Consider the following 15,501-nt stretch of genomic DNA (forward strand, 5'->3'; position numbering starts at 1 on the left):
GCCTGCATTGTAGGCAGGATTGTGTTTTGTGCAGGAAGGGGCACCTTCCTGCACAAAAATAATCTTCAGAGGCATTTTCCTCTTTCCACATGTGCTGCAGAATGCACAATATGTAGAAAGAGGAAAAAACAAGGAGACATAAAGATATTTCTCCTCATTACTCCTCACCTGGGGAGGTGCAGCATTTTGACACATTACCAGGTCTATAACTAATGGTAATTCTGGAAATACGCCAAAATCCATGGGTGGATGCATGGGAACACCCACGCTCCACCCATGGAACATCTCCCCGGGGCAGAGTAACGCAAGGCACCGATTTAACTGCTTTGCGTTTTCCCACATTTATTAAGCCTTGCAGAGCCATACAAGGTGTCCTTATGTGGCTTCATAAATCTCAGTTAGGTTTTGCGTTGCCCTTGCGTCCCCTTGTAAAACATAAGGGCGACACAAAATCTTGATAAATCTGGCCCTTGGTGTTTGTGCATCGGTTCAAGGTAGGCCCATAAAATACACACTAGGAATTTGTTTGAACATATCTGCTTACCAGGGCTTCTGTTGACAAAGAGAATTGTGGGGAATGGCTTGGGGCCTGCCAGTGGTTGGCGTCAGACTTAGGCAACTAGTTCAATGCTGTGCTAAAACTCCAGGCAAAAGTTTTTCCGTCAAGAAAGGAGCTACGGGCGAGATGACTAATTGCAGGAAAAACCTCTTGGTAATCATTTGCTGGCATTTTTAAATTTATTTCTGCACTGCCTGCTGTGTGCTTCAGCAGAATGGGCTGGCTGTGTCAGGAAGGTGGGACTCTTTTTTTTTTTTTTTTTAAATAAACAAAAGAGGAGCTAGAGCAGGTACAATCGAAGCATGGACAAAAGCACAATTCCTTTCTGTTACATCTTGTTACTGTAAATGTAAAGTGTGTAGAGCGGAGAACAGCTCAGCAATGTTGTACCGTGGCAAGAGCTATTTAGCTATGTCACTGTTTTTTACAGCCATATTGTTCAGCAGCGTGGCTGTTGTGCAGTACGGTTGAAAGTTAAGAAAAGGGCTATGGAGAGGAAAGCATTGACTGTATCATACTGCTTTTATTTTTTTCACCCATGCTGCACAACAGCCGTGCTGCTGTACAACATGACTAAAATTGGCAAATAACTTCAAAATGCGTGGGCTATTGGCTTTACCAAAGCTTGTTTTTCATGCCTTCCTTTCTCACCCATTGCAGTTTAGGTCTGGCTGGACAGTGCAGCTGTCACCTTACCTTATGTCATGAACCTAAAAAAGAGCTTTCTGCCACCAGACCTTATGTGATCAACCTAATACTTTAGGAAGTACCACAGAGAGGGACTTTGGCTGCGCTCACATGGTGGACAGGAGTATATGTTTTGAAAGGGGAAAGTTATCTGCTTCCACTGAAAATGTTTTTTCCCTTCACACAGCAGTGAATATTTTCTTTGTTCATCCAGTTGCATGAGCTAGCACCTTTCGGTGCTCCCACATGGCAATGTTAAAGTGTCTTAAATAGGTACATAATTTATGGTGTTTGTGTTTCTCTGGCAGCAGCACACACTCCCTTCTCTTTCCATGTTGACTTTAGATTTCAGAGTACAGTTGTGAGTTTGAGGGCAGTATGGGATGCCAAGGGCAACAGTAATCCATATGCATTTTTTGGTTCGCCTTGACAGCAGAGCTGTCAGTGGACCCTATATGAACAACAGCAAAAAAACTTTCAGAGTACTCCTGCGAGAGCAGTGTAGGCTCCGCTTGCAGGTTTCCCTGTGTACAGGATCTGATTGGGTGGAAGTTCTGTGCTTCTACAAAAAAAAAGTGCTTTTATTGCACTTTTAGGCTTGCAGCAAAGCGTGTACTCAGTACAGCGGGACTGAGTCGGTAATGGTGGAGAGCTAATGAAAATGCAAGCCCATGATCATGGCTATACGCCATGATGCTGTACAACATAGCTGATACACATTGCCAAAGCCATTAGCTCTTGCATAGGCAATGGCTATGGGCTTTGCCAGTGCTTGTTTTTTATTCCTTGTTTTCTTCCCCTATTGCACTTGAGGTCTAGTTTGACAGTGCTGTTGTCACTTTACCTTATGTTATCAACCCAAAAAAATAGCTTTCTGCCACCAGACTTTATGTGACCAATCTAAAAAGATCCTTAAGAAGTATTATAGAAAGGGGCTTTGGCTTCGCTCACATGTTGGAGGACAGGAGAATATTTTTTGAAAGGGAAAAGTTGTGTGCTTCTACTGAAAAAGTGCTTGCCCTTCACACAGCAGTAATTATTTTCTTTGTGTATTCAGATCCATGAGCTAGTACCTTTCAGGGCACTCACATGGCAATGTTAAAGTGTTTTTGATAAGTAGATAAGTTATGGTGTTTATTTTTCATTGGCAGCAGCACACGTTTCCTTTTCTTGCCATGTTAACTTTGACAGCAGTATGGAATGCCAAGGGCAACAGTAATTCACATGCATGTTTAGGTCTGGGTTGACAGCACAGCTATCAGTGGACCCTATATGATCAACAAGAAAGAGCTTTCCGAGTACTACTGAGAGAGGGGTGTAGACTCCACTTACATGTTGTTTTCCTTGTGAAGAGAATTTGATTAGGCCAAGTTGTGTGTGTCCACTTAAAAACATGTTTGTTTTGCACTTTTTGACTTGCAGCAATACATGTATTCAATACAGTGGGACTGTGTGGATTATGGTGGAAAGCCAATGATAATGGCTGTAGGCCAGATCTGTTTATTAAGACTTGTTATGAAAAGGCAATAGACCTCATGCATTTATTTGAAAACATATGGTAAAGTCAATAAGCATTCGAGGGTGGATTCTTATTACTCTGTATTAAAGCCTACCAAGAGGTATTTTTTTATACACAATCGAACAGATTAACATATTAGGCAGTGCCCTTGGTGTTGTTCACCCCCTGGCACACAGTAAGAATTTGAAGATTTGCACTGTGAGTATCCCTGTTAAGCACTCCTTAGAGAGGTAGTATTTGCTGTGCCAACTGTACTTTTGTATATATTGTTAATTTTATGACTGTATGCCTGATGGTTGGCCTGTGGAAAGACTTATACTCAGTACAGTAGAGTTATGATGATAAGCCAGTGATAACACCTAGGTCTGATTGGTGTGCATGGAAACGTTATGCCAGATTCCATAGGCCTAGTCTATCAATAATGAAATGTTATCACAAAGGTAGAAGGTCTGGCTTATTTATTGTTAAAAGCAATAGGCCTCTAACAGTAAATTGTTTTATTCACTATGTTACAGGTGGAAGACAGGAACTCTGTTACATGTAATCTCAACGATTACCTTAGTAGGCACGTTTTTTGGGTTTGGGTTGGCCAGATGGCAGGTATTTTGTTTCACTGACTCTCACTTACTGTAGTAGCAAGGATTTTGCTGATTCACCCAGCCTAAGAATGAGGAAATATTTGCACTATGGTGATCCTAAAAAGGCTCTATTGGCAATGCTTTTAAATTGTTTTGACAAATGTAATTTGGGACATTTTCCTAATGGTATTACCATATACCTCATGGTTGCTGTATGGGAAAGTCTATGCCTAACTCAGTTGGTGTAAGTTAGTTATGGTGACAGGTCAAAGGCTATAGACCTGATTGTTTATTATGAAAAGTTACAATAAAGGCAGAATGCCTGTCATATTCATTGTATAAAGCATATGTCAAAGTCAATAGCCTTTTAAGGGTGAATTGTGATTACTCTGTATTAAAGCCTACAGACATATATTTTTCGTTAAATGGAATCTAACACATTACCAAAGTAGGCAAGGGTTTTGGTGTTGGTTACTCCCTCTGACAAACCATGGGTACTGGAGATTTGCACTGTGAGAATCCTTGGCAAGTCCTCTTAGGACTTGGCAAGGATTCTCACAGTTCAAATAGGTCCTGTTAGTATTTTGCTTTGTCAACTTTAATTTTTTATACTTTTGTAATTTAGCACTGCATGCCTGATGCTTGTCTTGAGGGAAAGCTCATGCTCAGTACAGTACACCTTAGTTGGTTATTGTGAAGAGTCAATGATGACTCCCATAATCCTAAGTGGTGTGCAAGGAAAGGTTATTCCAGATACCATAGGCCTGGTCTGTTTATTATGATAAAGGCAGTAGGTGTGGCATATCTAACACATAAAAGGCATGTGTTAATTGTAATGAGCTCTAAGGTTGAATTGTTATTCCAATGTGCTAAAGAATGCTGGCAGGTAGGGATATGTGGAATTTCTCTCATTTGCTTTTGCAAAATTTTGGGAAATGCAAATCTGCGATTTAGCATTGTATTTTAGTGCAAAATGCGTCCTTGCTTCAGTATTTGATGCAAGGATGCATTTTGTGCAAACAAACACATACTACTCGCATTCTGGTTGTTTGCATTGTCCCACACTATAATTTTCCACAAGCAGCAGCGCAGTTATGCGACAATGCATAATGGTGTCATTTTGGGGATTTTTACATGACAAGCACTAGACAGAATTCCCAAAATTACACAAATTATGCCAGTTTAATTTAAATTTCACCTAGGCCTAGAGTTTTTGTGCATGGATTCTCGCATATTACTCCGTTCGACAAGGGTATTGGTGCCCCACCCGAACTTTATCAAACTCTATTAGCAGTGATTTTATATTGTTTTGACAACTGTAACTCTGGACAAATTTATAATGTTATTATGGCATACATGATGGATGTGTTATGGGAGAGTATATGATCACCACAGTTAGTCTGAGTTGGTTATGTTGACAAGCCAATGATAAAGGTCATAGGATTAATTGTTTATAATGAACAAATATTCTAAAGGCAGGGGGCTTGACCTATCAATTGTGAAAACCATAAGTTAAAATCATTAGGCATTTAAGGGTAGATTGTTAATATTCTGCATTAAATCCCACAGATAAGTATTTTGTTGCATGGAATCGCACAGATTACCATTATAGTAAAGGGTTTTTGCATTAGTTACCTCCTCTGACAAACCCTACTAGTTAAATGCTTCCACTGTAATAATTCTTCCTACATTCTCTTTGAAAGACCTGATGGGTTTAGCTATCTTCCAGGAACTTGTAATAAAAAACAATATACATACATATGAATATATAAATATGTATTCTTTGCTAGATAGAGGGCCTTCGGGTCAGCCATCAACTGTCATTGGTGTTATTTACACTTTGCTTCCATCCATAACAGCATATTCCTGAGGTACTGGTTTGGTCTACATCAGCCATTGGCTCTCTTGCCCTGTGAGTGACTGCAGTTTCTGATTACATGTGCGTATCCACCTGAAAATGAGTGCACTTCAGTGTCACAGCTAGCTAGCTAGTCCTTCAGTTTTCTCCTGTTATAATTCCCTATTATTTCTTTGCTTCTCGTCTTTTTATTTCACTTTTTCTTAAGAGTATACTACAGCTCTCAAGACAGTGCTAAGGGTTGCTTGCCGCTCAATTCATCTACAGTGTGCCACACCCTAAGTGCCCACTTTCTGCAAAAACAAATGACCTTATGGAATTCTGTTGTCTGTAGTGAATCATAGTCTTAACATTCCAAGATGGCCAACACATTGATTCTAATCTGGCGGCCATGATAGATTTTTAACACAATGATAAACTTTGTACAATACCTTTAGATTGAAATCTACTGATTTAGTTTATGATGGCAAGCATATGCCCTCCATGTTTAGACAGCAGCATGTTTCATTTTTGAATATGTTGTTCAGTGGTGTAACATTAACCCCCACAGCCCACCACGGGCTGGGGTGGGGAGCTGAACTCCAGGGGTCCCCTCAGCACAGTAAACTGTGTACGGATGGAGAGCAAATGGCCGGAGAGCTCCTGACTGGGTTGGGGCAGCCCTCTATATTTTTTGTAAGGGGGGCCCTTCAAGTTTCATTACGCCACTGATGTTCTTCTGTGTGTTTATTTTTTTTGCAGTTGTATCAGAGGGCCAATTCAAGAATGGGTCACTGGTTGGATGAATGGATGCATAAGCTGCACCTATTACATTGACTATTCTTGTTCCTCTCCCTCCCCATTATTTGGTATGCTTCTGTTGTTATCTGTCACCTTCCTGCTATATTCAGTTATTACATTTTTGCTTATCAATGCATCAACATCTCATTCATTTTTCCTTAGCTCTTCTTTTTGCCTCTTTCTCTCAACTTCTTCCTTGTTCACTCTTTCAATTTACCATCTTTCATATCTTTCTTCATCTATGTATCACTTTTTTTGTCTTCCCTCCTTCCCTTAATACCTCTCGGGGGCTTGTAGTAGACATGCAAAGTGGTGGTGCTGGGTTGTGGCCTTGTGGTGAGGGAGATGAAGATAATGTCTGATCTGTATTGGAGCACCACCTGGGTTTTAAAGAGATGTTACATGTGTTTATACTTTTCTACATGAGTTTAAATGTATTGGGTTCAGAGAGGGGTACAAAAACACTATTCTCTCATTTCTGTATAAGACACCTAATGTAGGCGATGAGGTGGGGTTGCTGATTACCCATTCCTTATTTGTTGTACAAGACACTGAGGGTGTTGGGATGAGTGAAGATAGCAACAAACGTTCCTTTTTTCTGTACAAGACACTCAGGCACAGATTTACTAATACTTTGAGCTTGGTTTGCATTACAAATGTTTTGAGGTGGTATGTGCTTCCCAATGCAAACCAGGATTTGCATCGGAAATGTGGCCAAGGGAGCTCTTTGTTATACGGTTCACTACTTTGCGTCAAGGTGGCGTACCATGGCTGGTATATGGATGTTACCATGCAAACAACAATAAATAGTGACATGCATCTCTAATAACTAAAACTGGTAGACAGGGCTAACTGCGGTGCAAGTTTTAAAAGCTCCACATTTTTCCAACATTGGATGTAAGTAGCACTGTGCAGAACACATGCAAAGTGGGAAAAGTATTAAAGCATAGTTTTTGTATTAAGAGGGCCACCTTGAACTAGTTGAACACATTACCATAAATGCCCATCCTTTTTATAAGTGCCTAATAGTAGATTATGATCTACTATATCAAATGCTGCCATTGCAGCTTGCAGCATAAGGCAAGGTTGACCGTCATCAAGCACCTGAGCATATAATTTACACTCATTTTAAACCTCAGTTAGTGGTGAATTCTGCCTTGAAGCCAGTCCTCAGTAAATTGTGATTTTGGATGTGTTTCAGTTGTGATGAACATTGCTTTTTTCGGTGATTTTCACCCAGAAAGGAAGACCAGTGTTCGGTCTGTAATTTTTACTGATGTCTGGATTGTGGGACTTTTATGAGATATCATGTTCCATGTCTTTAGGCTCTAAGAGACTGTGCTACTTTGGAGGGAAGCGTTTGTCAACGCAAACAAACGTAGAAGCAAAGATTTTCAGAGTTGTTTAGGTAAAAGTGGGAAGATGAGGTCACATGAGAAAGCTGAGGGCTTGTGTTCCACCATGGTAGATGAGAGGGATTGCCATGTAGTGATTATTTTTGGTCGAAAATGGGTGGTCTTTGTTTATATTGGAGCATGGGGTGAATTCAATTTTTTATAAAATGATGGCCCTTAATATACTTTTTTTGCACCGCATTTGTGTCATTTTTTTCACGCCTTTTCAGCACAAAACTAACTCCATATTTATATTTTGACATTAGACATGTCTAACGTCAAAATATAGGAGTTTGCACCATTTTTTGAATGAGTGAACCTACCTTGCATTAATGAAATGCAAGGTAGGCTTTGCCATCCAAAACATGGTGCTATACCAATAGCCCCATATTTATCCCCCCGTGCTAAAATGACGCACGGTGGGAGGAGGGGTTAAACAACGGTGCTAAGCTTGCTTAGCACCATTGTTTAACGCCTGGGTCAGTGGTTGTGGTTGTGGTTTTGGTGGTTGTGCTCCAGGAGAAGGCGCTAGTCTGGTTAGAGGCATTTTTTGCCTCTAATCAGGCTAGCGTACTTTTCTGACACACAACACCCTCCTTCCTTACTGCCACACCCACCCCAACCAAGTTAGCTTCTTTTTTAAAGACGCTTTCCCAAGTTTAGCACTGGCTTGTGCCCTTCAATAAATACAACGCCCAGCTGGCATTGTGAAATGACACAAGCCGGTGCTAAACTTTTTGCACAAAACTGCATTAGCACAGTTTTGCAGCAAAAAGTATAAATATGGGCCTATGTTTTCAAAAGTAAATGTAACAAAGTAATTGTATTGATAGGGACCTAGATGAGCGGTGTCTTGGGTTTGCTGGTTATTGACTTTGAAGAGTTGTTAGACCTCTTTTGAGCAAGGTTTATTTGAGAATAATGCTGTTTTCGTTTTGAGAACAATTTTTTCACATAATTTTATTTTGTGCTTTCAGGGGTTGAAAGAGATGGGGGAAGTAAGTGTTTTTTCGAGGCACTTTTGGCATGTCTCAGTGGTTGACGTTTTTTATGGAGGTGAGAAGACAATTATTTGCAGTATGTTTCGGTGGTTTTCTTTGAGAAATGGAGCAGTGTTCTTTGCAATACATGGAAGTGATGAGTTGAGGCGCCAGAAGAGGGTGTGTATATTTTCGTTGAAGTCATGGTATTTTATGCGGAGGTGATCTTGGAGATAATTACTTCTTTGTTGATGTCTGAAGTTTCCCTTTTGCTTTTGTTGAATGGTCGCAATGGGCCTTTGGCAGGAGATGAAAAGGGATCAGTAACTAACTAGATCCCACCAATCTTTACAATTTGCTAGTGAACAATATTTTTAGGGACTCCTAAATGTATATAGAAAACCTCTGCGTGTTGTAAGTCTTTGGGATTTATTTTGCATAAATATGTAACCATGTTTTAGTGTCATAAAATCTGTGCGCCAATAATTGCATTTATTTGTATACCTCTCCTATTTTTCATGTACCATAATATTGCTTACTGTGGCACATTATGTGGTGCCATACTGCTGCCTATTTCCATGTGTCTTGGTTACGATCAAGAAATAACCATGTAATTACAAATGCACAAATTGCAAACTTTAAAATCAAAACTGTTATGCTGTGTTTTGAATTACGTGTACTTTGTGAACGTATTTCACTCATTTGATGGTTGTATTCTTAATATTAGTGTGGCCATCTTCGTATTGTTTCCAAATATAGTTTTTTTGTATACGCAGTTTTGAGGGGAACTTGCGTTTTGTGAATCCCACATGAGATCACAAAAATCTTAAGAAAATGAAGTTTGGTTCTTCGATAGCTATTGCTTATTCATATCTGGGGATTCAGTGTTCCCCCCTCCCAAGTATCTAGACTGCCAACATAGTGGCTAAATCTGTCATACTGAAATGGAAGGCGGAAGAACAAAAAACATGTTTTATTTCAAGAGTGCAATAGATTTTGCGGCAGGAGTAATTCCACTCTATGTTTTTGCTTGTTTTCACTATTGACTATGTCTTTGGACAGTTTGTTCGGGGAGAATCATGGTTCTAACGTTTTCACTGCTAAAGGCCGCTTTAATGCTACGTTTACCTATTGATCGCTGTTTCGACTGACCTCTTTTCCTTTATTCCGCAGAAAATGATGAGATCGTCAATTTTCCACATGTTTATTCTAAGCATGGTTGCGGTGGACGTCATCGTTGCTGCTAGCAACTATTATAAAGGAGAAACGTTTAAGAGGCACTACGACGAGTTTTATCTGGCCGAGGTGAGTGCACCAACACGTTTGTCTTCGATTTCTCTGAAGTCAAAAGAAACATCAGTGCCAATATGAAGCGAATGTTTCTTGTCATGATTTCCCCAGGCTGTGTCAGACTGTGTTTACAGCTTGCTCAGGTCTCGCTGTCAGACAAGGAACGCGTATTGAAGTTTTTAAGTCAGGAAAAAATAGAACAAACACCAAGGAAATGCCCGCTGTAATGGCAAGAAAACAAAGGCCCAAATTTAAGAAGACCTTGTGCCACATTAGAGTCATATTTTTTACGTTAATGTGGCGTGAGGCTTGCAAAATCGCAGCGCCATGTTTACAAAGTGGTGCAATGCATGCGCCACTTTTTAACCTTTTGTGCCACATTATGCATTTGCAAAGAGGCCCGCAAAAATAGCGCAATGAAATCTACAAGATTTCATTGAGCCATTTTTTGCTTCATTTTTAACGCCTGCTGAAAGCAGTTGTTAAAAGGACCCACCCATTGTAATCAATGGGCCTCCTTGCACTTTGCTCCACTAGCATCAACATTTTTGATGCTAGAGGAGCAAAGCGGCAACTAGCATAAAAAATGTTGACGCTAGTTCCCTAACTACTGCCATGATGCGCTGTATGTTAATTACGGCGCACACATGGTGGCATTCGGGGGACGCTAAGGGTCGCAAGAAAAGTGACACTTCATTGGATGCAACATCACTTTTATTAAATCTGCCCCAAAGTGTTTGACCAGGTAGAGGGGTAGTCTTGTGAGCGCTGCCCCTTTGGAGGTCTGTTCTTCCCCCTGTCAGCCTGTTTCTTTGATTTCCTGGTTGTAGAACACAGCTCTGTTTCTCCTAGACTATTTTACAGAAACAAAAAAAGGACCATAGGCTAGGCAGCTACGACTGAGTGATTGACACCTGCATGGAACAGGACCAACTGCAATCAGTGAGGAAATGAGAAGGTGGCTGCTTTAAAAATAATGGCAGCGGTAATGAGCTGATGTGTAGTTGAACCATTGACTGCAGGGCACGCTTGGTAGTTGCTAAAAGTGCTCATTTTCATCAGTGGTTCAGCCGAGGACATTATATATCTCTTTTCCAACCATAAATGGCATGTAAGGTGAGAACTCATGGTCACTGAACATAACAAGCTGGTGCTCCTGTCATATCCACTGATTGCATTCGAGGAGATTGTAGTTCACAATGCGTGTACGGCATTTTCATTATTAGACCCTATAACATAGTCTGCTAAAACTGTAAAAGATAATTACAGTGAAAAAAGTGCTTGCAGTGTAGTGTTTGTTTTTACCAATTTGAACAAATAAAGGTATGTCAGTGTAATGTACAAAGACCAGTTCATAAACTAGGAAATTGCAGTTTGCACGGTGGCTGGTTTGCGAATGTGTATACAATTTGCACTTCAACCTCTGTCCAAATATGTTCATTGCAAACTGTACATTCGTAAGCAGGTTCCAATGTGCGACCACCTGTGAATGTCAACGATAGTAGCCTGCAAAGGACCCTAAGCACCATCCTTGCACTGAATTTCCCAAAGGGGAAACATTTTAAAAAATGCAGCTGCATTCTTTCAAGAAACAGGTGCCCCTTTAAAAAAAGGTTTTCTATTTGGGAATACATTGGGGAAGCAGTCAGTGGGCCCATGAACCACTGCCTGCGTGCCCCAGAGGGTAATCAATACGATTCCTAAAGGACAAGCGGTGTCACGAGGACAGCTTCTGTTTTGCAAATAAGATTCCGCCCTCTTTGAGGTGTTGGTATTTGAACAATGGCATGTGACTGTCATTGCGGTCACAGATTTGAGATTTGCACTCCTCTGCAACTCTCTCTCAAATACGAAGGGACACTCCTTTCACACGCCCTCCTATTTACGATTCATAAGGAGCCGCGAAACCCCTTTTATGAGGTGGAAAGGCTTTTCAGACAAGTAGAAGAGTGTTTGGACATTTCTAAACAATCTTTTGCAGTGACAAAACCTGTGATTTTGCAAATTCGAGGGATCGTGATTGCACAATTGTTTTGCACATCGGGCTTTGTATCCCAGAAAGGGTTTCACAATGGGTAGAAGATTCTTCGAGGAAGAAAAGAATGCATGACACCCTTCCTTATACCAGTAGCTCATTAACCTTTTAGCCTCATCAACCTGCAGCTCGATAACCTTTTTGCGGCATCAGCTGGTGGCTGGCGCTGGGGAGTGCTCTAGGACCCTCTAGTACATCCACCAGAGCATTTCCTTTCTTCATTTTAGAGGTCAATCTGCTGGGGAAGAGCTTTCCAAACAGTGTGAGTTTTTTTGTTTTCCTTATGAAATGATGATCAGCACTGCGCACTGACCTTATTTCAGGGAAAGTGAAATGAGCCAATCGGCTCATTTCACATTCACTACAACGGTGCTCAGGGGCATAACGCAGCCACTTGAGCTTAATTTTCATGATGGATGGTATCCCTCCCTAGTGGATCCCTGCTTTGGGATCACAGCAGGAGGGCAATCCCCAAGCATGGATCCACCCACTAACCATCAGGGATGTAGACAGCATGGGGATTGGCCCTCCTCGCACTGCCCTTTGCTCCCTTCCTCTCTGGGCCACATTAGTCTTTCTGCCACCCTTGGGGTGGTGGACTGAGATGTTCACCCAACAATCCACAACCCTGAGGGATAGAAAGCCAATTAGACACCACTGTATTATGTTTTTTGGGAGGGAGCATCCTCAGTGCGATGGGCTTGTGCTTCTCCTCTGTCCTAGGCCTCATTAGACTTTCTGTCCCACCTGGGGTTGGATGTGGGTGTTCACCCCAATCTCTCTGTCCTCCGAGGGGTTGAAAAGACCAGAGATTGTTAAATGGCATTATCTTTATGAGGGATGGCCCCCATTAGTCTCTCTGCCCCCCCCCCCCCCCCCCACCGGGATGGTGGATGGGATGTGCATCCCCAATGTGTAACCCTAGGGAACAGAAAGTCTAATAAACATCAGGGATTGGTTAATGGCTTTATGTATTTTTGGTGGGAGGAGCGGTCTCATGGCCATGGGCCTGTGCCCCCCACCCTCAGCTTCATTAGATTCTTCTTCCATGGGGGTGGATGGTGGTGGTCACCCTCCAATTTCCCCCTCATGGGGGCAGAAAGCCCACTAGACACTAAGGGCCTCATTACGAGTTTGGCGGAGGGGATTACTCGATCACAAATGTGATAGATATCCCATCCGCTGTATTACAAGTTCCATTAAATCAACATTTGTGATGGAGTAATTCCCTCCGCCAAACTCAAAATGAGGCCCTAGGTATTGGTGAACTGAATTAATCATTTTGGGGGAGGAGCGGCTCAAATGCCAATGGTCTGCACCTCTCTCCCTAGGCTCATTAGTCTTTCTGCTCCCCCTGGGCAGATAGGGGTGTCCACCACCAATTTGCCCCACAGGTGGCACAAAGACCACTGGACATCAGTGATTGGAGAACTGTATTATTTTTGGAGGGGGAAGTGGCCTCAATGCCATGGGCCTGTGCTCCCATCACCCTGGGCCCAATTAATCTTTCTGCACCCTCAGGTGGGTGGATGCAATGTCATCAGTATCTACCCCCAACAGGGGGAAAGAAATCCCATTAGACCACCAGGGAAAATATGATTAAAAACACAGAAAGGGTGAGTGGGGGGGGCGCCTGCTGAGACTCCGGGCTGTGCCTCCACCCCAGAACACACCCAACAGTCTCTCTTACCACCAGGGTTAGAATGAGGGAGATTACCTCCAATCTGCCCCCCCGGGTCAGTTATAAAGCCAGCTAGACATCCGGGATATATTTTATTGTTGTTGTTGGACCTTTTTGCTTATGCAGGGTCATCCCCAATCTTTTTGCCTCCTGCCTCCTATTTTTTCTGACCTGTTGCTGTTGGTTTTTGAAATCTGAGCACTTTACCACTGCTAACCAGTGCTAAAGTGCATATGCTCTCTGTGTAAATTGTATTGTTGATTGGTTTATCCATGATTGGCATATTTGATTTACTAGTAAGTCCCTAGTAAAGTGCACTGGAGGTGCCAGGGCCTGTAAATCAAATGCTACTAGTGGGCCTGCAGCACTGGTTGTGCCACCCACATAAGTAGCTCTTTAATCATGTCTCAGACCTGCCACTGCAGTGCCTGTGTGTGCAGTTTTAACTGTAAATTCGACTTGGCAAGTGTACCCACTTGCCAGGCCTAAGCCTTCCCTTTTCTTACATGTAAGACACCCCTAAGGTAGGCCCTAGGTAGCCCCAAGGGCAGGGTGCAGTGTAGGGTTAAGGTAGGACATATAGTAATGTGTTTTATATGTCCTGACAGTGAAATATTGCCAACTTCGTTTTCCCTGTTGCAAGGCCTGTCCCTCTCATAGGTTAACATGGGGGCTACCTTTAAAACTGATTAAAGTGTAGATTCCCTTTGGGAGCGGATGGACGTGTGGAGTTTGGGGTCTCTGAGCTCACAATTTAAAAACACATCTTTTAGTAAAGTTGATTTTAAGATTGTGTGTTTGAAAATGCCACTTTTAGAAAGTGGGCATTTTCTTGCTTATACCATTTCTGTGACTCTGCCTGTTTGTAGATTCCCTGTCTGGGTCAGTTTGACAGTTGGGCTGGTTGCACCTCACACTAGACAGTGACACAAAGGGGGCTGGGGTGTAGCCTGCATATCCTGATGAGCCATCTGTGCTAGGAGGGAGGGGAGGAGTGGTCACTCACACCTGAAACGGCTGTGCCTGCCCTCACACAATGCAGTCTCCAACCCCCTGGTGAGTGTCTGGGGCCTGGCCTGGGCAAGGCAGGATTTCACATTCAAAAGAGACTTTACTTTGAAGTAGGCCTACTTCAAAGGAGAAATTGGGTATAAGAAGGGCACCCACAACCATAGACTTCAGAAACACTTCTGGAGAAGAGCTGAAGAGCTGAGGAAGAAGAGCTGCCCTGCCTGTGACTGTGCTTTGTGGAGCCATCCTGCAGTTGCTGCTTCTGCCAGAGCAAGAGGGCAAAGACTGGGCTTTGTGTGCCGTCCATCTTGAGAAGAAATCTCCAAGGGCTTGATTTAGAGCTTGCCTCCTGCTGTTTGAAGTCTCAGGGACAGCAAAGACTTCTCTCTGCCAGCACCTGGAGTCTCTGGAGAGACTCCTACTCTGCCCTGTGGTGCCCATCCAGTTCCTGGGATCCTGAAAGGAGAAGCTGGCAGCCTAAAGAAAAGGAAATCCACACACAGAGCGCCGTGAGGGGAAAAGATCGATGTGACTCCGATCTGCGGCTGAAGAAACGACGCACTGCTGGCTCCGCAGCTGAAAATCAACGCTCGCCAGAAACGCGACTGAAGAATCGACACACGGAGCAGGAGAAACGACGTGCAGCATCGCTGACGGAGGCTGGGAGATCAAAACCCACGCTGCAGGGTTTTCGGATCATCGTGCGGCTGGATTTCCGACTCAAGTACCACTGGGCGTGTAAAAACAATGCAAGGCCTGCCCGGACCCGAGAGTGCTGACCAGATCGACGCATCGCTCTCCTGTGGAGAGAAGAAATGACTCGCCCCGACCTGATGAAAGGAGAAACGATGCAAGGTCCCGCTCGTGAGTGGAATCAACGCATCGCAAGCCCTTTTTGACGTGCACTCTCCCGTGTGGGGTTATTTTTGACGCACCCAAGGTACTTTTTCACACTAACACTTTAAAACTACTTAAAGACTCTTTTTGCATTTTCGTTGATAACTTGACTTGTGTATTGTGGATTTTAGTCGTTTTGGTCTTGTTTTGTTTAGATAAATATTTCCTATTTTCTAAACATGTGTTGTGTCATTTGATAGTGTTTTCATTGAGTTTCTGTGTGTGTTGGTAC

The 15,501-nt window shown here is 42.6% G+C and overlaps 1 protein-coding gene across 1 annotated transcript in view; it reads left to right on the forward strand.

Moving 5' to 3' along the window:
• The window catches only part of NALCN (sodium leak channel, non-selective), a 2,264,872-nt gene that overhangs the window by 996,801 nt on the left and 1,252,570 nt on the right, over nt 1-15,501 (forward strand). The window contains exon 10 of the mRNA XM_069205064.1: nt 9,529-9,660. Coding sequence (XP_069061165.1) covers nt 9,529-9,660 — 132 coding nt within the window. The remainder of the gene's footprint in view (nt 1-9,528; nt 9,661-15,501) is intronic.

The sequence above is a fragment of the Pleurodeles waltl genome, chromosome 8, assembly GCF_031143425.1.
Source record: "Pleurodeles waltl isolate 20211129_DDA chromosome 8, aPleWal1.hap1.20221129, whole genome shotgun sequence".
Lineage (NCBI taxonomy): Eukaryota > Metazoa > Chordata > Amphibia > Caudata > Salamandridae > Pleurodeles > Pleurodeles waltl.